Consider the following 21,832-nt stretch of genomic DNA (forward strand, 5'->3'; position numbering starts at 1 on the left):
CCTGCCTCAGGGCCTTTGCATGACTGTTTCCTGCCTGGAATATCCATTCCCGGCAGAACTGCTTGTCCCCACCTCCCAGAGCGGCCCCCCGGCCCTGCCACTCGCTGGGACGGCCCCCTTTCTGTTTCCCCGGGGCAGCTGTCCCTCTTCGTCATGCCTGATTTGTTTTCTGGTTTATCGTCTCTTTTTCCCCAAGTTGGCCTCTCTTGTGGAAGCTGGCGTAATGCCTGGCTCATCACTGGTACTTTCCACCTGGGGGTAGGGATGGGGGGCAGACCACGTCGGGCCTTGCAGGCGGGGTGAGGAGCGTGCATGTGGTTTTGAGCACCTGGGGAAGGACTGGAGGGCGTCCTGGGGGTGCCCCACGGCATGGAGTAGGACCAGAGAGGCCTTGCAGGCCCCGGCGTCCTCCACGGTCAGCGGCCACGTGTGCGGGACCTGGTTCAGTCAAGTCCTGGGTACTCCAGGCGACTCACCCTCCGTGACCGGTGGCTGGTGGTGGGTGGCCGAGGAGCATGTTTCTTTCCCCCCGCGTGGCCAGCCAGGCCACCATCCGGGGGCCGAGGATGCTGACACCAAAATAAAACTGCTAATTGCATCCGGCGTTGAGTAACGCACGCCCGGCTGTGGGAGAGGAACATCAAGGCCCCAGGCCCGTCCTGCTGCATGGCTGGCCACTTCCTCCCTGCCTGCCCGAGAGCGGCTCCCGCTGAAGGCAAGACCGGTGGGGAGCCCTACAAGGCAGGAGCCTGCGGGGCGCCTGCACCCCGAGGCCCCGGGGGCACCGTGACCCCTGCACGGGACATGGGCCCCCGTCCGCCTGGGCCTCTTCCATGGCACAGTCACAAGGAGCCCCGAGGGGGTTGCTCCCTAGCAGGGGGTGCTCCCTGGCGGGGCCGCGGGCGGGAGGAAGCAGCATGGAGGAAGTGGGAGCGTCTGTCTCAGGCCAGCTGGAGAAAGAGGAAACGGACGTTCTCCGGAGGGGCAGACCCTCCACAAGTCTGGCTCAAGCAGGCAAGACCTCGTCTCGTCCAGGCTGGTGATGGGAAGCGCCTGCAGGCGGCGCCCGCCATGTGCCGGACGTCTGTCTCTCAGCGGCCGAGCCCCGTGTGGCTACCTGATGCCATGTGTCCTCTCCCAGGACCTGTCTCCGCCCTTGCTGTGCCCACTCGGGGGCCCTGCTCCTGGACCTGCGGGGGTACCACGGGGCAGTTGAGGGGCTGGAGGAGCTGCTGGGCTGCGCCGCCCCCTGCTCCTGCCATGCCCAAGGGCCCGGGGCACGGTGCCACCAGCCCCTGCGGGCTGCATCTGGGGATGTCCTTGCGGGGCCTGGGTGTAGAGCCCCAGACCCGGGCTTGGGGCCCCGGGCACATGCAGCGCTCATCCTTGTCCCCCCTGGGCCCCAGGCTTGCCCGCTGCACCACCTGCTGCCGTGGGTACAGCCCGAGGGCCACGCTGAAGCCCCAGCGGGTGGAGAGGGGCTTTCCGAACAGCAAGCTCCACGTGGATGCGGCGTGGACGCCATCCTCCGAGCAATGGGCCGGGGCTTCTGCACTGGGGAGGGGCCGGGGCTGTCGGTCAGGGGACCCTGCAGTCCTTGGTGGCTGACCGTGCCCACCGTGCCCTGGCCTGGGGTGCAGATGTTAGTGGGCCAGACGGCCCCTGGGGTAGGGGTGTCGGCAGCATGGTGGACGGGGGTTGCGCTGAATTAGAGGGTCAGCGCAGGGAGGGCCCCGTGCTGGAGGCAGGGGAGCCATGTCTGTCTCCTGCCACCGACGTCCCTGCCTCACCCCACCCCTGCCATCCCTGCCTCACCCCCACCCTGCCATCCCTGCCTCACCCCCCCGCATCCCTGCCTCACCTCCGCCTCACCCCCACCCCCGCATCCCTGCCTCACCCCCACCCCCGCATCCCTGCTTCCACCCACCCCCACATCCCTGCCTCACCCCCCCACATCCCTGCCTCACCACCACCTCACCCCTACCCCTGCATCCCTGCCTCCACCCACCCCCGCATCCCTGCCTCACCCCCACCCTGCCATCCCTGTCTCACCCCCCCGCATCCCTGCCTCACCCCCCCGCATCCCTGCCTCACCCCCCATCCCTGCCTCACCGCCCTGCATCCCTGCCTCACCCCCGCCTCACCCCCACCCCCACATCCCTGCCTCCACCCACCCCCGCATCCCTGCCTCACCCCCACCCCCGCATCCCTGCCTCACCCCCACCCCCGCATCCCTGCTTCCACCCACCCCCGCATCCCTGCCTCACCCCCACCCCCACATCCCTGCCTCCACCCACCCCCGCATCCCTGCCTCACCCCCACCCCCGCATCCCCGCCTCACCCCCACCCCCACATCCCTGCCTCCACCCACCCCCGCATCCCTGCCTCACCCCCACCCCCGCATCCCTGCCTCACCCCCACCCCCGCATCCCTGCTTCCACCCACCCCCCGCATCCCTGCCTCACCACCCCCCGCATCCCTGCCTCACCCCCCCACATCCCTGCCTCACCCCCCCACATCCCTGCCTCACCACCACCTCACCCCTACCCCCGCATCCCTGCCTCCACCCACCCCCGCATCCCTGCCTCACCCCCACCCTGCCATCCCTGTCTCACCCCCCCGCATCCCTGCCTCACCCCCCATCCCTGCCTCACCGCCCTGCATCCCTGCCTCACCCCCGCCTCACCCCCACCCCCACATCCCTGCCTCCACCCACCCCCGCATCCCTGCCTCACCCCCACCCCCGCATCCCTGCCTCACCCCCCCACATCCCTGCCTCACCCCCCCGCATCCCTGCCTCACCACTGCCTTACCCCCACCCTGCCATCCCTGTCTCACCCCCCCGTATCCCTGCCTCACCCCCCATCCCTGCCTCACCGTCCTGCATCCCTGCCTCACCCCCGCCTCACCCCCACCCCCGCATCCCTGCCTCCACCCACCCCCGCATCCCTGCCTCACCCCCACCCCCGCATCCCTGCCTCACCCCCCCGCATCCCTGCCTCCACCCCCACCCCCACATCCATGCCTCTGTGCACCCCTGCATCCCTGTCTCACGCCCCCATCCCTGCCTTCCAGAGGCTTCTGTGCTGCTCCGTAGGAGAGCTTGTGTGCAGCCTTGCCGGACGGGTCTCTCTCTTGCGGCCCGCAGCTGGGGAGTGCTACCATCTTGGGCCTGGGGCTGGGCCGTGCTGGGGTCCCTGGGGGTGCTCTCGGGGGCCAGCACATTCCTTCCTGGCACCTCACACACCACAGTGGGAGGCCAGCAAGGCACTGTGCCTGGCAGTCCTGAGCCTTCCCGGCGCGGGCAGGGCGGCTACAGAGGCCCAGGTGAAGGGCCCTATTCAGGAGGCCCGCCCAGGGCTGTGTGGGTTGGTGCGTCCTGCTCCCTGCGGGCTGTCCTGTCACTGGGTTCTCACCAGGTTCTTGGTTTGTCAGCAGAGGGCTTTGCTGGGCCAGAGTGGCGGGGTGTAGACAACAGGACTTTCTGGCTCTGCGGGTGGAGGGGACGGGCCCTGGCCTCGGGGAAGCTGCCAGCCTGCTCTTGGCCCCTGCGTCCTGGGGGCCTGGAGGGGAGGAGGATGTCCCGCTCAGGTTGGAGGCTGTGGCCAGGCTCCGGGGTCTTCATCCCTCTCGCTAGTTCTAAGAGGGGGTTGCCCCAGCGGAGAGCTGTGAAGCCAGCCCCTGCCCACTCTGGACCATCTGTGGGTTCCCAGAAGCCAGCACCTTGTTCAGAGAACCTGGGCCCTCCCAGAGCAGGAGGACTCGGGGGGGCACTGGTCACCTGGGCCCTCCATGGTGCCAGGCCTGCCCGGCAGCTGCCTCAGCACCTCCCCCAGATGCCAGCCTGCTGGGATGAGGGGGACCAAGGGCTGGGAGAGAGGTCAGGGGCCACCCCAGGTGGGAGTGGGATTAGGGGTGTGAGCTGAGGCTAGTGGGCGCCCTGTGTGTGCTGGGTGGGCAGCCTTGACAGGGAGGGCCGGGCCACTGATGGTCTTTGGCTGCGAGGGGTTGGGTGGGTCGGTGCAGGGGTTGGGTGGGCCCTGTCTTGGGTTAGGGGCTGCCAGCATGAGCTTTCCTGCCTCTCAGCAATGCCTTTGCCTCCAGCCATCGGGTCAGGAGCCTGGGGCTTTGGGGACATTGGGGAGGGCGGGGAAGACAGCTGCGAGGCTTGGCCTGACACCTGCCTTCTCATGCTGTCTCTCTGGGTCTAGGTAGGTGGTGGTCTCGGCCCCAAAGGACAGATTGTATGGGTGAGCTGCCATGGAGTCACGGGGCTCAGGCTGGGGGGCCGCCAGGGCTGGAGGCTGACGCGTGGCACAGGGTCTCTCGGGCAGTCTGGGCTGTGAGCAGGACTGTCCCTGGCACATGGTGTCGCCAGCACCCTGACGTGATTCTGCTGTGTGGTCTGGGCCAGCCCATCCTCTCTGGGGCTCAGTTTCTAGAGAAGCAGGGCCGACTGGGCTTCTCTCCTGGACCCCGTGCTCAGCTCTCTCACAGGACGGAGCCACGGCCCTAGAGCGAGGGTGGGGCTGCCCGCCCTGTGCTGGCTTTTCTCCTTCCTTGGGGGGACCCCAGGCCTGGCATTTCTAAGCCTCTGTTCTCCCACCTGTGAGGTGGACATCACAATACCTAACCCGCTGTGGTCATCCGGGGATCCAGGAAGCGCTCAAGTCTGCTGAGCCCCTGGAACCAGGCCGGCCTCACAGAAACCCCGGCTCTCACCGCTGTCCCTCCGCTCGGTAACCATAGGCTGCCACTCCCTGCTGGGTCACCCCCCGGTGTCCACGCATCAGAGGAGGGACCTCGGCCCAGAAAGGTGGGAAATGAGGGCCCTTCCAAGGCGGGGGCAGCCGTTTCAGCTGCAGACAGGAATCGGCAGTGAGGGTATCCGCCCCCACTGCCCCCCCCCCCCCGGTGCTGGGCCTCCCCTTGGAGGAGCCACAGAACCCTGGGGGTCCGGGACCCCCCTCCCCAGGGCATGGCCTAGGAGCCACTGGCCCGAGGCCTCCCTGTCCGGCTTAGGGATCCACAGGCATCTGTGTTGGGAGAGACCATGAATATTGGGGGGCCTTCTCCAGCACTCTGAGCCTGGGCGTTGCTTCCCTGCCTCTCCACGCCACCTTCTCCCTGACTTTGCTGTCTGCCTGTGGGCCATGTTCTCTCCTCTCCTTTGGGGTGGCTCATGCCCACGGTCATGCCCCCACGGAGACCCCCTCAGCAGCCCCTCTGGTACCCGGCCTGGTTCTGGGAGCTCCGCAGGCCTGAGGGCTTCAGGGTGACCATGGGTGGCATGGTCGAGCGCTCTGCCGAAGCCTCTGTCCCCAAGCCAGCCCCCGGTGGCGTGACCCTTCGGGTGGCCGTGGAGGTGCCCCCGCCCCCACCCCCCGCACACACAAGGGTTCTGTGCTGGGAGGGTGTGCAGAGTGAGGGGACCCCGGGCAGGGCTGTCCGGACCGATCGCAGCCGGCACTGGGGCAGCCCTGTCTCCCACTGGCCGCCGCTCGGGGCTGTGGTGCGCTGTTGGGTGATTGGCCAAGGGAGGCCTGAAGTGCCTCCAGCCAAGGGGCCCCCCATTTCTGCGCCTAGGGGCCAAGGCTGTCCGAGCGTGGCCATCGGGGTGAGCACCCCTCTTGTCCGTTTGTCCCGAGGGGGACAGCGTCTCTGTCTTTGGACATCCAGGGAGCCATCACAGGCCTTCCCAGGAGAGCGTGACCCCATCCGTGCGCGCCAGCTGTCCCGGGCTCCGGGGAGAGGCCTGCGGGAGACCGTGTGCTTGGATCCCTCTGCCTCACTGCCCGGCTGGTGGCCTCACTGGCCTTCACGTCAGGCTCTGAGAGGGCGAGGGCTAGAGGCGTGGGCGCCGGGCTGGCTCAGCGTCTCCCGTGGCTGCATCCGGGGCAGGCCCTCCCCGGGACCACGCCCTCAGACCCCCCCCGGGTCTCCTGCTCACGCCGCTGCCATCATGTGCACCCCCGCAGCTGGGAGGCCCCCCGGCCGCCCCCAGGCTCCTTTCTGCCATTGGTGTGCAGCCTAGGGTGTGTGCGTGCGGAGAGCTGCCTCCAGAGCTGTGCCCGGGGCCATCGGAAGGCCCGTGGGGGCGGACCGAGGAGGGGAAGAACGGAGCACAAGGATCTCACTTCTTGATACACTTGATACTCTCCGGAGGCCTGCATGGAGGAGGCAACACTGAGAATTCTATTCACTGAGCTCCTGAGTTGAGCCTAAAGGTGCATTCAGTTGGTTGTTTAACAAACAGTGATGTGCCGGGCCTGCAGAGGGAAACTGGCAGATGGGACCCCGCCTGGGAGCCCCTTTCTCAGTCGGGGAGGCAGCAGGGGGCAGCAGGCGGTCAGTGGTCTGCGGGGTGGAGCAGGGTTCACGGCCCAGGCAGGTGCCAGGAGGGCTCGGGCCAGCGGCTCCTAGGCCATGCCCTGGGGAGGGGGGGTCCCCTGCTGAGTGTGGCAGCCAGCCAGCAGGCGGAGGGGAGACGGCCGGGGCTCACTGGTGGTGTCCTCCGTCTCTCCCGCTCGTTTGTCTCCCTGACGTGATGGGGTCTGGACAGCGCAGCATGCGGAACGGGGACCTCGAGGAGACGTGTGCACGTCCTGACTCCTGTGACTGATTTCATCTGGAGAGGGGGTCTTAGACACGGTTCAGTGACGAGAAAGGAAAAGATGAAAAGGAGCTTCTGAATGTATTTTGAATTATATTTTAAAAACTGATACCAACTTCATACAGAGACAGCATCTTTGCAGGTGGGGTGGGGTTCAGCATCTAGAGGGGCAGAGGTGACCCTGGATTCCTGGGGGCCCTACGTGCGGTGACAGGTGGTGACGGTTGTCCTCATAAGAGGAGGGGCCATGTGACCATGGAGGCAGAGACCGGGCAGTGCGGCCACCAGCCCAGGGACACCTGGGGCCCCAACAATTGGACAAGGACACAGCCCCCATCGCCCCAGCCCTCCCTGCCCAGGATGACCCCCCACCATGCTTGTCCTCACAGTGTCCATGCACAGCATGGTATTCCTGCCCGGGGGACTCTGGCACCGAGTGCCAAGCCCAAGGGAGAGGTTGTCTTGGCCTGGAGCTGGGCCTGCGGGGGATCCCGGGGTTGGCAGCTTGGGCTCACAGTGCCTGTGGCCTGGACATACTCCGGCTGGCTCAGAGGCCTCGGTGTCCCCATCAGTGGCTGTGACCTTGCTCCACACTCCAGGGCCGCCCGGGATGGAGGGCCAGCTGCACGGCCTGGAACCCCTGGAGAACCCATGGCACCTCGCCCCAGGCGGCCCCTCCTCACGTGGGGTGCTGGGACCCCTGCCGCACGGGGCTTACAGGAGGCAGCGCCGGGCACGGGCTGGGCCAGCAAGAGGACCTCGGCCTCCCTGCTGGGCAAGGTTGCCCCCCACCCCGGGGACAGCTCTGCAGGACCTGAGGCCACCCCCTGTGGCCTGCCCTTCATTTGTCGGGGGGGGGAGGTCTTTGGAACCTTCCTTTGGAACCTTTTGTACAGAGAGAAGCCCCTCCGATAGGGTTTGGACGTCAGTACTGAATCTGTTGAATCCCACGCTCCAAACGCCGTCCGACCTTGGGCTTGAGGTCGCTGTGACAGCCCTTGGTTTCTGTGCCTGCGAAGGTCCTGTCCCAGGTGGGCGGGCCTCTGAACCTCGCTCTGCCCTCCTACAGCCTGCCTGAAACTGGGGCAGCTGTCCACCGCTGCCTACAAACCCCTTTACTTCTGAAAAATTTTTAAATTGTGGTGAAATACGCATAAAATTTATCATCTTAGCTACGTCAAGTGCACATTCGCCCTGTTGTGCAGCCGTCCCCACCGTCTGCCTCCAGAACTTTCCATCTTCCCAAATGGAAACTCCATCCTCATGAGACACCGACCCCCTCCCTCCCCTGGCCCCGGCGCCCACCGTCCACTCTCTGTCCCCGTGAATCTGGAGAACCCCAGGGACCCCGTGTGAGTGGATCACACGGGATTTGTCCTTCTGCGTCTGGTTCTGTCAGCATCTGAGGCTCCTCCCTTCACACATAACCTTTTCCTGGGCCGAAAGGACTCAGGCACTCACACAATCCTTATACACTCAGTAAATTAAGCCTCCCGATCCAGCACGGTTCACATCCTCCGTGGCCTGTGGCTACATTTCAGCATCCTGGAATTTCAGCTTAAACCCCGGGGTAACCTGAGGGCCACGTTCTTTGGTGTTGGGGGCCCCGAGGGCACCGGGAGCTGCCTGCGCTTTGTGCTGTGTGTGGGGTTCGCATAAAGGATCCCAAACTTCCCTGGGAAATATCTGGGGTGGAAAGGTGCCTCCCGGCAGGCGGGAAAACCTCACCAGGCTCCACAGTGCTTCCTGAGGTGTCCGGGCACCAGGGGAGGGCTGCAGTCCCCGCGCCCCGGAGGGCCCCCCTGCTGTCTTGGACCAGGGCCCTGGTGCGCCTCCTGCATTCTTTCCTGTTCCCAGGGCACCTGGCCCCCGTGGGTACTACCGTGATGACCGATAACATTCAGGACGTCCCTCCAGGCTGGCGCTCGTGGCCCCGGCCCCTGGCCAGCAGCACAAGCAGGGCATTGTCCCTCGGGGCACAGAGCTGCCACCACGCTGGGGGCCAGCATGGCCTCTGGGGGGTTGGCATCCTTTGTGCCCCCCAGCCCAGCTCCTGCACCTTGACCTTGTCGGGTCCCTCCTCTTCCTGAGCCACAGTCTGCCAGCTCTTGGGGTCTGTGGCTGAGGGCTGGGTCGGAGGGGCAGTCTCAGCCCTGCAGAGGCCGGACGGGGGCATCAGGCACCCCGTGCCGTGAGCCCCTCAAGGACAGGGCCCCTGTCTCAGCATCTCAGAGGCCCTGAGGCCCACCCAGGACAGGGTGGAGTAGACAGACGCACGCTTTGTGGAATGATTTGTTTTTTTTAAGACTTTATTTATTTGAGAGAGTAAGTGAGAGTACACAAGCAGGGGGAAGAGACAGGGGAGAAGCAGGCTTCCCGTTGAGCGGGGAGCCCAATGCGGGGCTCGATCCCAGGACCCTGGGATCATGACCTGAGCCGAAGGCAGACGCTTAACGACTGAGCCACCCGGGTGCCCCGTTGTTGAATGATTCTTTCCGAAACTAGCAGCACATGTTAAGATACTTGATGAACGGGCGCCTGGGTGGCTCAGTTGGTTAAGCGGCTGCCTTCAGCTCGGGTCATGATCCTGGAGTCCCGGGATCGAGTCCCGCGTCGGGCTCCCTGCTCGGCGGGGAGTCTGCTTCTCCCTCTGACCCTCCTCCCTCTCATGCTCTCTGTCTCTCATTCTCTCTCTCTCAAATAAAATAAATAAAATCTTGAAAAAAAAAAAAAAAAAACTTGATGAACTCTGGAGGCTTCGGGATACAGCCGGCCTGGGGAAGCAACTTGCGTGGCTGTGCACCAACCATTCCCCGACCCTCCAGGGAAAATACTCTGCAGCGGCCCCAGGAGGGGCTCCCCGGGGAAGGGCCCCGGCCCCTGCTGGCTTCCCCCCCCGCCCCCGGGCCCCTGCTGGCTCCCACCTCACCACACCCCAGGCCCCCGCTGTTTCCCAACCCCTTACCCGGCCCCTGCTGGCTCCCATCCCCAGGGCCCAGAGCCTCCAGCTGTGTGGGGGTCTCCCTGGAACCTCTTACCAGGGGCTTGGGGTGAGGACACCCATCCTGACGTCCTCTCGGGGGGCCGGCTGGGGCCTGAGCACAGGAGGGGCTGCTTCCCTCCCAATTGTGCCCCCGCCTCTGGGCTCCCCATGCTTCGTGCTTCTTGAGGCAGGCCCTGGGCGGTGGGCAGAGGGGCCCCTGGACAGCCCACTCCCCAGCCGCGACGTCCCGGTGCTGGGTGCGTGGCGCCCTCCTGCGGGGCCTTGGTGCTCCTGCCTGACGTGCTCCTGGCGAGCTACAGCCTTCTGCCTCGTGGCTGAGCTCGTACTGACTGGATAGTCGGTGGTGGGCTGCCACCCGGCAGTGACCCACTCCTGCAGGGTCTCTGTGACGCTGGAAGGGACAAGGAGGCCGGCTGAGGTGCAGCCTGGCGGAAGCAGGGGCCCGGCACGACACCCCAAGCGGGCGGAGGTGCCTCCGCGGATCCCCTTTAGGCGCCCCCCGCGTCAGGAGGCAGGACGCAGTCCAGACCAAGGAGCTTCCCGGGCCTGTCCTGGTGGCGGAGCCGGGAGGCAGGTGTGCGGGAAGCCCTGGGCAGTGGCGTCCCCGGACCCGGGCCTCACGGTTCTCGCCCGCGGGCCGCAAAGGTGCGGGGTGTAGGCGCGTGACTCAGGCGCGGCCAGTTCTGTTGCCTGCGGGCCAGCTGGAGAACGGCCCCCAGAGAGGTCTGCGTCCTGCCCTGGCTCCCGTGCGTGTGGGACCTTCCGTGGCTTTGCAGGTGTGGCTCAGTGAGGACCTCGAGATGGGGTCACCCTGGCTTCTCGGGGGGCCCTCAGTGCCCTCACCGATGTCGCGAAGAGGCTCCGGAGGAGAGGGCACGAGCGCTTGGTGCTCGTCCCAGGCCCGGTGCCGGGGTCCCTGTCGGATGTCCGGGTACTCTACCTCCTGTGGTCCTGTGAGCGAGTGGCCCAGGGCTCTGCCTGTGTCGATGGGCAAACTGAGGCAGACGGCTCTGCCCGGGCCACGTGGCCTTGGAGGGGCTGTGGGCGGGCACCGTGTCTCCTCTGGGTGCTTCCTTGGCTCTGTCTGTACCCAGAGATCCGGGAGGGGGCTGGGTGGTTGTACCTGCTGTGTTTCCTCGGCTGAGCTGGGCAGCAAGCCTGCTGGGAGCGGGATGAGTAGGTAGCGGGACTCGAGAGGGGCTCTGGGGTGTGGCTCAGGACCATGTGGCATGGCCCACGCAAGGCCCTTTGTCCTCACAGTCCGTGGAAGGTGAGCTCTGTGCCCGAGGAGTGATCCGGCCACAGATGGGTGCTCACTCTCTCCATCGGCGTTTACCTGTGTCCCGGTGAGACTGAAGCCCCGTCTCATTCACCCCCACAGAGGGCTCCCTGTGGGGTCTGGCAGGGAGGCTTGGCCATGTCTGTTAAACTGCTTTACTGTGGGCTGGGGTCCTGGTCTCCTTGGTGGAGGCCCGGCGGGACTGGACACCCTTCCAAGCGAGTAAGAGGGTCCACAGAGCTGAGGCGGTACAGAGCGTGGCTGCGCACGGTCCCTGGAAGGAGGCAGTACAGACACAAAGACCAGGAGGCTTGATGCAGTCTCAGGAGTGCCCAGGAGGGTTGGGCGGCAGGGACAGCAGCGGGTGCAAAGGCCCTGAGGCAGGCAGGGCCGAGCATGCTCAGAAGAGGGGCGGGAGGAGCTGAGTATTCTGGGCTCGCTGTGGTGTCCCCTGGGGGATGGGTGTCACGGGGGACTCCCATGCCGGGAGTCAGGCTCACCTGACTGCTGGTGGGGTGGGCTGTGGGGGCCCAGGGTGGAGACTGATGGGCAGGCTGCAGAGAGGGGTCGGCTGGTATCTGGCTTTGTAGGGGGAGCCGATCAGCCTGTGTGGGGAGGGAGGGGATGGTGGCAGGTTTTGGCCAGAGCTGCTGGAGGGCAGGGTGTGGCCTGAGAAATTGGGATGGGGGGTGGAAAGGGGCTGAGGTGGTAGGGGGAGATGCAGGGAGCTTCTTGGTGGGCACAGGGTGGGTGTGTGGGGGTGGGGGTGGACTGAAAGTCCCCGGGAACAGCAGGATCTCGGGGTGGGGAGAGGGCTGGGGGTCTGGGTCCCCGACCACGCTGTGTTCCCTGCTGTCCGGTCTTTGAGGACCTGCCGAGAGGATGCTTGGAGACCCTGGAGCCCCCTGGGTGACTCCCCCAGACTTGCCCCTCCCCCAGGCAGGCCCTGTGACATCCAGGGATGTGGGGGGCATCCTCTGTGCCGCTGGCCCCTGGTGCCTGCCGGTCTTCTTCTTCTTCTGTCTCTGTGGCTTCCCATTAAGGGAACCGCACCACACGTGGCCTGTAAGCGTGGCTTCTTGGCGCCAGGCTTTAAGGTCTGTCCCACGGTCACGGGGGGTCAGAACTCGGCCTCCACGGCAGGCTGGCAGCGCCCCGCTCTGTGCACCTGCGCCTCGGGTTCTGGGCTCTGGTGGCGCTCGAGTTCTCAGACTCGGGGAGGGAAGGGGCCTGGTCCAACGGCGCAGGGGTGGGGGGTGGCAGGGAGCCCCTCTGGCCGCCGGGCCTGGGCCTGCGTCGCCGGAGCTGACCACCGTGTCCTCCTGCCCTGCAGCTTCCTCATCGTCCTGGTCTGCCTCATCTTCAGCGTGCTGTCCACCATCGAGCAGTACGTCGCCCTGGCCACAGGGACCCTCTTCTGGATGGTACGTAGCGGTTCGAGGGGCTGTCCCGGCCGCTGGGGCTCTGGTCTCCCCGGGGCGAGTGGGCCGTGGGGTGGAGTGAGCTGCTCCAGGCCTTTCCAGCCTGCACGATGACCCTGTCCCGGTGTCCCCTCTACTGACCGGCCACTGTGGGCAGTGGGAGACTGGAGGTGTGGGGACCCCCACCCTGACTCCTACATTTGCCAGGATATGACAGTGAGGCTGGGATGAGAGGAGCCTGGGACTGGTGGTCTGGGAGGGCTTCCTGGAGGAAGGGGCTTCTGAGATGAGCTGGGAAAGGAGGACAGGAGGAGCTGTGGGCAGAGCTTGCCAAACCTGCGCTGTGGCCCTGGGTCTGGGTGACTGCTGACCTGCTCTGTCCCATCCGGCCCCTGGCCTCTGCCCAGAATGCCCGGGCCTCCTGGTTGGTCCCTTCCACTGACCTGTGTCATCCACCCTGACTCGAGGTGCCATTGTCGTGGTAAACCAGACGTCCAGATGCACACGGATCTGCCTGGAGACTCTCCTGTCCGGGGGCAGGTCTGCCTCGATGGCCTGACTGCCCTTGCTTGTTTGCTCCTCCCAATGACCACCAGCATCCCCTGCCCGCCTAGCTTGTAGGACAAACCTGATGGCGTCCGACGGATGCCTCTGGGCACATGACGTCTGTCTGGGGTGAGGTCTTCCCATCCATAACCATGGTGTCTGTTTGCCAGGGGGGCCTTAGGCTTTCGTGATGTGAAGGTTATCGCTGGTGACGGTGGTCCTTCCTGCCGGCGGCCGCCACAGATGGGGCTCGCCCTTCCATCGTGTTTTCTGGAAGTCCCTCCCTCCCTCCCTCCCTCCCCCCATCCCCCTCCCCCCTCCCTCTCTCTCTCTCCCCTCCCTCTTCCCCTTGCTCGCTTGCTCTCTCTCTTCCCCAGTCTCTCCCTCCTCTCCCCCTTTCCCCCTCCCTCTCTCTGTCTCCCCCTCCCCCTCCCTTTCTCTCCTCCGTCTCCCCCCTCCCCCAGGTACGGGAAAGCCACTGATGGTTGCTGACGGTTGTTCTCTGTACGGCCTGTGGTTTGACTACATTTGGTCGTTGCTGGGGTGTCGGTCCTCTGGTCCGCAGTTTTCTGGGTGTGGGCTCAGTGCGGGGTAGTGTGGTGGATGCTGCGGCTGCTGGGCAGGCCAGACTTCACGGGGGTGGGGGTGGGGCGGGCGGGCTCCCCGGCTGCAGCCCCAGCCTGGCGGCATGTGCGTGTGCTCTTGGTTGGGGGTGCCCTTTGGGTCAGAAGTGAAGGTGTTGACTTTGTCAGCTGTTCCTTGTGTCCTTGGAGATGGTGGTGATGGCAGGTGTCTGGCTGTGGATCCGCTCGTTGTCCCACGGTACCGTTTCTGTGCTCCTACTAGATCATGCTTTCTTCTATAAAAGTGGGGACAGGCTTCCCGTCGAGAAGCAGGATGGTGAGCCTTTGGGCGATGGCTCTCCTCCTCCGGGTCCTCGGGTCCTCGGGACCCACGGAAGCTGCCATGGGTGCAGGCCTGGCCCGCGCGGAGGCCCTGGGGGCTGCAGTGTCCTGGAGAAGGCTGGCCGCTCCTGCATCGGGCAGTGAGTCAGCTGCCACCGTCCTAGATCCTAGAGAGAGATGTCTCCAAAGCCCTGCCCTGGTGCTGGCCGGGGAGGGGGTCAGTCTCCCCTGCCGCTGAACGGTGGGTGATGCTTCTCTCCAGCCTGCACCTGCTTCCCAGGGAGGGGACGGTCCTTCTGCCCACCAGCCAGCTGGGGAGGAGCTGCAGGGAGGGGGAGGGGAGCAGGGAATGTGGGAGGGGTCTCTGGTGCTTCGGGTTGTCCCATGGCCCTCCGAGCCCCGGCCTGGAACCCACAGAGCATGTCTGCTGTGCGAGTTGCTGCTGAGCCCTCTCTTCTCTGCACGTCCAAGGGCACCAAGCCCCTTACCTGCCGGAAGCCGAGGCTCCAGGGCACCCTCCTCTTGGACAGAAGTGCTGCTGGGCGCAGGGGCCCAGAGACAGACCAGGGCCGGGACCCGGGCCCATCAGGCCCTCGCACGCGCGAGCATCCTGGGGTGGCCGCAGCAAAGCCGCACAGCCGTGTGGCTCGAAGGGCATCTCTCTCCCACCGCCCCAGAGGCCAGAGATCAGGGACCAGGACCCCCCTGCAGGCACGGTGTCCTCATGTGGAGGGAAGGAGCCCTCTGGCGTCTCCCCTTACAAGGACATGGATCTGACAGCATCGGCCCCACTTCAGTGACCTCACGTTACCTTAATTACCCCCTCTCCAAATGCAGTCGCATTCGGAGGTGCTGGGGGTTGGGACTTGAACATGTGAGCTTGGGGGGCACACAGGTTAGCCCATGAGGCCCCCCTGAGTGGCTTACTTCGGCCCTGGGAGTTTCGCTTTTGGACTTTAAGAAACTCTGACAACGTCGAGTTTCTGCGTTGATTTAGGGCACGCCGGGCACCCCCGCATCCAGTGGGCTGTGTGCACCGAGGGTCCTGAGCTCCGGTGGAGACTTACCACATGCTTGTGCGGCTCAGGCGGGGCCTGCAGGTGCCGCTGGGAGGGTGGGACGGAGCCTGGTGAAGCCGCCCAGGCCCGGCCGGTCGGGACCCTCGCAGACATGGTCTGCACCCCGATGTGTTGGTGGGTGTGTTCCCTGCGCTGGGCGTGGAAACCAGACCAGCAGAGGGGTTACCCCCACAGCAGCCCTGGCGTGGGGGGCAGACCCTGGTGTGGTCTGGCCTCCACTCTCCTCCTGGCCGGGAGCACCTCCCTCCCAGACCAGGCTTCTCGCATTCAGAGCTCATAGTTGACGTCGTGGCCCAGTGTTGCCAGAGCTGCTGAGGGAGGCAGCTGAGGGGTCCGGTCGCATCCTGGCAGCCCCCCTACCCCCCGCCCTCCTGCAGCCCCCCAGCATCCCCGCTGCCCCCCATCCTGGCCACCCTCTCCATCCCCACATCCCCTCCATCCCAGCAGACCCCCCCCCCCCCAGCATCCCAGCTGCCCGACCCCGCCCCATCCTGACCACCCCCTTCCCACCTCCGTCTCTCCGGGATGTCCTGCCAAGCCTGTGGTCACAGCATTTCTGAGGCCCGCATGCCACCTGGTGGCCACTGTCTGAACTACAGGCACAGTTCCCGGAGCTGAGGATGGGGGCTCAGCTTGGGCTGGGGAGGGGAGAGGCGTGTGGGTCGGGTCCCCTACCCCTTCCTCTGGGACCCAGGATGGGTGTGCCAGCCCACTCCTGCTGTGTCTCACCTTCCTTCCACCCCTTGGGGGACCGAGACCCTGTGCAGCCTCCCTTGTCTCCCCCCCCCCCCCCCGCCTCCTGTCCGTCCAGGGGCCCTCTCTACATGGCAGCCTTCTTTGGTTGGGGTGGGCAGTACTTTCTGAAACAAATCTGACCATTCTCCAAGCTCCCCGTTGTAATAAGCTTGGCCTCTCCCTCTGGGCCTCCCAAATGCTGCACGTTCAGGCAGCCCTGTCCCCATAACTTTGTCCTCCCCTCCCTCCATCCCAGCACACTGTTTGGTGACCCTTGGACACTCCCTGCTGCCTCAGGGCCTTTGCACGTGCTCTGCTCTTGGCCTGCTATTTTTTCAGTGTGTCGCATGACTGACTTCTCGTCTAGTTCTAGGTCTCAGCTTGGCTGTCACTGCTTCTGAACCTGCCATCTGGGGGTTCCCCATTCCTCTGTCCCAGGACACCTGCTCTTTCCCAGCAGTCTGGGCATGCAGTGGGGTGGGTGGGGGGCTCTGTGGGTGGGTTTATAGCTTTCCATTGTTGTACACTCCCCAAGGGCAGGCGCCCAGCAATTGCAATGACCCCACATGCCCAGCATGATGTCTCCAGGATTTGGACTCCCCACCTTTGAGCCCCCTGCCCAGAGCTACCCCCACAGGAGCCCCCAAGGCCTCAGCTCCCCCTCGCCCCCCAGTAAATTAGAGGGGGTGGTCAGGACAGCCTCAGACTTCGCCCTCCAGTGGCCTTGCTGGGTTTCTAAGGACTTCCCAGCTCAGTGGCTGCATGGAGACGGGTCTTCGAGAGGGGTTTGAGCTGGCTGGGTCTGGCTGCCACTGGAGAGTCCTGGCCTTGGGGGTGGCGGGCACTGGGGATACAGTGGCGGGGAATGAGGCCGCCCCGGTCCCAGCCTCCAGGGGCAGATACGAATTATGTCCCGTGGTGGGTCAGGAAGGAAGTGCAAGGTGAAGAAGGGATCGGGGTGGGATGTATCTGTAGGGATGCTGAGGGCTTCTCCAAGGTGGGGGCAGGGGAGGTGGGCAGGCCGGGGGTGGCCGGGACAGGCAGGGACCCCTCCCACAGCTCACAGCCTCCAGGGTGGGCTGGGCAAGCGCAGGGCCCCCGGGGAAGTCAGGGGGACTTCCTGGGGACGCGTCAGACCCCAGGCAGAGGGAGACCCGCTGCAGGTGTGGGGAGTGGGCCTAAGGAGCCCTGTTGGCAGCCCTGGGCGCGGGTGGGCACAGGGCGGGGCTGCGGGCCACCAGGTGGCGCTGCTGTCCACGGGATGCGGGCGGCGCTGGCCGGGGCCCAGAGCGTTGGGAGCCAGACCGCGGCTGGGAGCCCGGGAGGGGCCGAGCGTGGGCTCCGAGCAGGGGCTCCGAGAGCGGCCTGATGGGTAAATGGTGGAAAGAAGTCACTGTGAGCTGTGCTTTCCCAAAGAGCCCATATTTCTGCCTTTCCTTTCCTACGCTCCGTGTTTACGGAGCCGAGAGCTGTTATCTGGCCCGAGCAAGGGGGCCCCGGGGCGGCCTCCGAGGGATTAAGCGTTCTGCTGAACCCGCCGATCTGGTGCGCCTGCAAAAGCCATTTTGGGAGGCATCGGCTCTCCGCTGCGGGTCTGGCCCCGTGAGCGGGCCCACGTGGGGCCTGGGCCTCGCTTGCGGCTTCCCGGGCAGAGGGCTCCCGCCGCGGTGTGGGCGTGAGTGCACGGCCCGTCGCCCACGTGCGCGCGTGGGGCGCGCCCTGGTGTGTCTGCCTGTGCGTGTGGCCGCGTGCACACGTGTGCGGCTGCGTCCCCGCGGCCACGTGCGTGCTTCCTGCCTGCGTCCGTGTGCCCACGGCCCAGAACAGGCCCTGGGCGGGTGGCGGGAGACGGGCAGGCCCAGGTGAGGGGCCGGGTTCCGTCTCTCCCTCGGAGTTGCTCAAGCCCCACACAAAGAGGGGCTCCCGAAAGCACAGCACAAACACGGCGTATTCCGTGCCTTCTGGTGCTGAGCATACCAGGGAATTGTCCCGCGATGCTGTGGTTAAAAACCCCGTGAGCCGCGGCCCGGAGGCCTGGGGGATGAGGTCATCGCTCGCGGCTTCCTCCCTCGCTGCCGAGGCCCCCTCAGCCCGCCGCGGTGACCCGGCCCTCCTGCCCCCCGGGGTCCCTGCTTCCCCGAGACCCTCACTTTCCTAGTTGCACTGGCAGGCTCCCCCCCCAGGACTCTCGGCCCCCTTGACAGCCCTCGATGGGTCCCCATTTCCTGGAACAAGGTCCAGGCTCTGTCCCCGGGCCCCCAGCCCCCGCGGACCCGCACGTTTCCAGCCTCGGCCCTGCACACCCTTCCCACGCCAGCAGGGACGGCGGGGCTGACCTCAGGGCCCGTGGCTCCCATGGTGGGGAGGTTTCTGCGTGCACCCCTCTGCTGTGTCCTTCCCTCGCACGGAGGGGCCGCGACTCACAGAACTCAAGTCCCTTGTGGCCGTGGTGTTCCGCTAACAAACCCCGAGGTCTTGTTTTCTCAGGGGCTACCTCCCACCCAGAGCACTCTTCCCACTCCGTCCTCCCCTCCCTGCACGGCGAACCCCTTCCGCATCCAGCAAAGGCCCGCTCTGGCACGCCGGCTGCCAGGACACCTCTCTGCTAGCCCCGTGGCGTCCCCTGCTTCCTGTGCTGGACCCCAGGGTCCTCCGGGAAGACCTCCTCTCCCTGCTTTGGAACCTCGAGCTCCTTTGTCTCTGTCCCCGGCACACTGGAGCTACCTGGGAAGGCTTGGGTCCCGCTGCCGGGCTCTTCTCTGCTGTTCTGCCATAGAATGGGGGCCACCGCCACCCCCCACCCTGGCTGGGATGTCTGCTGCGCTCGTTCAGCCCGCAAACACTTGTAAAACACCTACTGTGTGGCGGGGGTAGGTGTGCAGAGAGGCGTGGCTCTCCGGGGCAGAACACGGGCTTCGTGGCTTCGTGTCTGCAGCCTGCGGGGCCCTGCCTGGGGGGGGCCAGCACCCCAGCGGGGGGGAGGGACTGACCCCTGGCCCCCCAGGGTGGGGAGGCGGTGGCGTGCACGCCCCCGTGTGTCTGCGTCTGCGTGCTCTGCACCCGCGTCCTGCTCGGGTCGCAGTTGGGTGTGCGGATCGCCCCCCTGCAGGCTGGGGGCTCTCGGCTGACCCTGGGCGGCCTCCTCGGGTTGACCAGAGGCTTGCAGCTCTCAGTACAAACTCTAAAAGCTGCAGAAGAGCCTCAAACAGGGGCAACCCGCGTCGTGGGTGTTTCTGTGCCTGTAAGATAAGGGAGGCCAGGGGATTTCTCTTCAAGGGGTTCTGGCTGGCTGAGGGGCGCCGTGTGGCCGGAAGCCAAGCCTGGGGTCCCCGTTGTGCGGCCTGCGGTACAGAGTGGCCTGCGACTCCGCTCAGCTTCCCGCGCACAGGCCCTGAGCCCCACCCGTGCCGACCCGGGGTGACAGGGCGCGGGGACGCTGCCTCCAGACGGGGTGGGGGCAGAGGTGGCCGCGAGGGCCCAGGGCACTGGAGGAGGGCCCTGGACAGTGCTGTGGGCTGTCTCCCCTGTGCTGGGGGATGGGGGGCCCCAGCTGCCCCCCTCAGTCTGGGTCAAGCCCCAGCACCCCCGCATGTGTCTGTGAACCATCTTAGGGGCCTCTTACCAAACTTGGAAGCCGTTGCCCTCTAGGGACCTTGGCCAGTGTGCCAAGCCCCATGACAGTGGGTGGGGACCCCCGAGAATGAGCCCCCCCAGTCCCCTGGTGACGGTGGGCATCGGCCTGAGCCACCCCTAAGACCCCCGAAGAAGGGGCCCCCGTCCTTCCACACCTGCTCACTGGGCTTCACCTCCCTGCCCCCCACCCCACCATCTGACCGCCGTCCACACTCAGGGCTCGCTGCAGGTCCCACCTCTGCAGTGTGGTCTCCTCATCGTGTGGGGTTGTCATGGGTTTCGATCTCCATGACCCGGGTGCCCTGGCCATTCCTTCCTGGTCTTCCTCCTATGCTTTGGGGGGCCAGAGCCGCTGTGCCTGCTTTAGAAAGGGGAACATGCCCTGGCCCCCGGGGATGTCTGAGTAGGAGGAAGCCGAGGGTTCGAGGCTCGGGGGGCCCAGGGCAGCGGTGGGCCATCCCCACCCCAGGGGCCATAGTTCCCACCCCGCCCGGGCCCCCGGGCCTGGGGAGGGCTCCAGGGTTTGGGCTGGCTGCGTTCCTGGCCCGGAGGCAGCTGCCCCTGAGGGGACAGCCGACATTCCTTCATGCGGGGGTCTGCACTCAGCCGCGGACTGTGAAAGCAGGAGTCCTCGCTGTAACCGGAACCTTCTGCCCGTATACCGGGGCCCTCTGTGTGGAGGGTCTTGCAGTGGCTCGTTTTCTGTAACAAAGACGTCCTCTGTGAGGCCCACAGCCGGGCCCGTTATCTGTCTCCAGAACTGTGCTATCGATCAAGTCTGCTCGGGACGTGGTGGGGGGCTTGGGCAGGGGGTCGCAGAAACGGCCCCAAGTGTCTGAAACTTCCCTGAAACACCCCAAGCCCCCCATGGGTGCACTGGAGGGAAAGGGGGGTGGCCCTCGGCGGGCATGTGTCTCCTGCAGGGTCCCCGGGGTCGGGGGCGACTCCACGGGGTCCAAGTGGAGGCCCTGGGGCCCCAAGAGCGGCCAGGCCTGGCCGACATCGGCCTCTCCTGCCCTACGAGGAGCCCGAGTCTGGGCCTGACTGTGTCCCCACAACGCTTCCTGCTTTCCGGCTGTCAAACCCTGTGATGTGAGCTGTGTGCCAGCGTCTTCACTGGGGACCCCGTGCAAGCCCCGGTCGGCAACCCCGTCCGTCCGCCCTGGGCCCCGCCGGCCGGTTTGACCCTGCTCCCCTGCTCCCCGGGAGGCCGTCTGCCCCGACCACTGGCCCCCAAGGGCAGAAATGACTGGCCTGCCTGTCGGGGAGCATGAGTGCTGGGGCGGGAAGAGCCAGGGAGCCGGGATAGCCCAGACGCAGGGTCGGCGGGCCCCACGGCCTCTTCTGGCACCTGGGGTGCACGTGTATGCATGGTTTCTGGGCTTTTCTCCCCAGGGTGGCCAGGTGTCTGGGTGGCCTCACATTCCCCACCGTACCCCACTGTCTTCTTCCCTCCTTTCAGAAATTGTGATGATTCAGATCCAGGTTGGTAACCAGACACAGAGCCGCCCTGGGTTGGGGTGCAGGGGGGTGGGGGGATATGTGGGGCACCCCTGGCTCTGGGCAGGCTGGGGGGGGGCTCGGCTCAGCCTCCAGTGTCAGCAGGAAAGCAGTCCCCCCTGCCCGCCTAGAAACTGACGCCCATACATGGGGCGTGTTCACCTGCACCCGGGCTGGCTCCCCGCGCCGTGCTCTGGTTCTGCCGGGAAGGTGCTCCCAGGCCAGCTCCTGGGTCTCCCCTCCTGCCTGGCCCGCCACAACTCGTTGTCAGTGTCTCCCCGAGGCCCAGGACAAAAGTCAGACGCTGGGGTGGGGGCCCCTTGCCGTGGGCCCCGCAGGCTCCTCCATTCGGGGATTTAGCGGGATTAGAGGGTGCCGTCCGTGGGACAGGTGTTTCCTTTATGCTCTGCCCGAGGGCTGCAAAGACACTCGTCATTAAGTGCCACATTCAGTGGGGGTCTCCGGCGCGGGGTAGCTGGAGGGCCGGGTTTTGTGAGGGCCTTGTTTTCACATCTGACCCCGGCCAGCTGGAGAGCCTTGTTTTAAGCACAGGGTAACAGCTGACATAACATAACGGGGACCGAGCTGAACAGGCAGTGTGTCGCCGGGCGCAGGCGGGGCCTGGCACTGGCACTCGGTGGGGGGCTGCGGGGGGCTGCCCCGGGGAAGTCATCCGGGGTAATAGGATGAGCCCGGAGGGGCCCCGTGGCCGTGGGGTGCGGCGCGGCGGTGTCTGCCGGCTGTCGCCGCCTGGACGCGCGGGCTGCCCGGGCGGCGGGTCGCCGGGCGGGGGCCGCGGGCCCGTGCAGGTGTCTGAGTCATCGCCCCGGGGTACGGCATTCAGACGGGTTATAATCACGTTCTCTGCTCCCCAGGTCACACAGAATGGAAACCAGAGCCCCGGCTGTGCGGCTGCTGCAGTGTGTCATTGTGCGACTTCACAGGCGGGAAGACGGGGGCTCGGTGCAGCTTTGCGGGGTCAGGAGCCGCGGCCGCGCGCCCGGCCCCCGGGCCCCCACCCCACTGCACTGACCTCGGGGCTGGGGCGCAGCAGCTCCCACCCTGCTCTTTTCTGCTCTCTGGTTATAAAATCGTGTGCTGGTCGGGCAGATCGGGT

The 21,832-nt window shown here is 66.1% G+C and overlaps 1 protein-coding gene across 2 annotated transcripts in view; it reads left to right on the top strand.

The window, feature by feature from the left end:
- Positions 1 to 21,832, top strand: part of KCNQ1 (potassium voltage-gated channel subfamily Q member 1) — a 322,171-nt gene that overhangs the window by 36,955 nt on the left and 263,384 nt on the right. For both annotated transcript variants that reach the window (XM_045893038.3, XM_054511786.2), the window contains exon 2: positions 12,230 to 12,320. In XM_045893038.3, coding sequence (XP_045748994.1) covers positions 12,230 to 12,320 — 91 coding nt within the window. The remainder of the gene's footprint in view (positions 1 to 12,229; positions 12,321 to 21,832) is intronic.

This window comes from Mirounga angustirostris, unplaced genomic scaffold, assembly GCF_029215605.1.
Source record: "Mirounga angustirostris isolate CCGP_5_RB_7025 unplaced genomic scaffold, mMirAng1.0.hap1 SCAF_13, whole genome shotgun sequence".
Lineage (NCBI taxonomy): Eukaryota > Metazoa > Chordata > Mammalia > Carnivora > Phocidae > Mirounga > Mirounga angustirostris.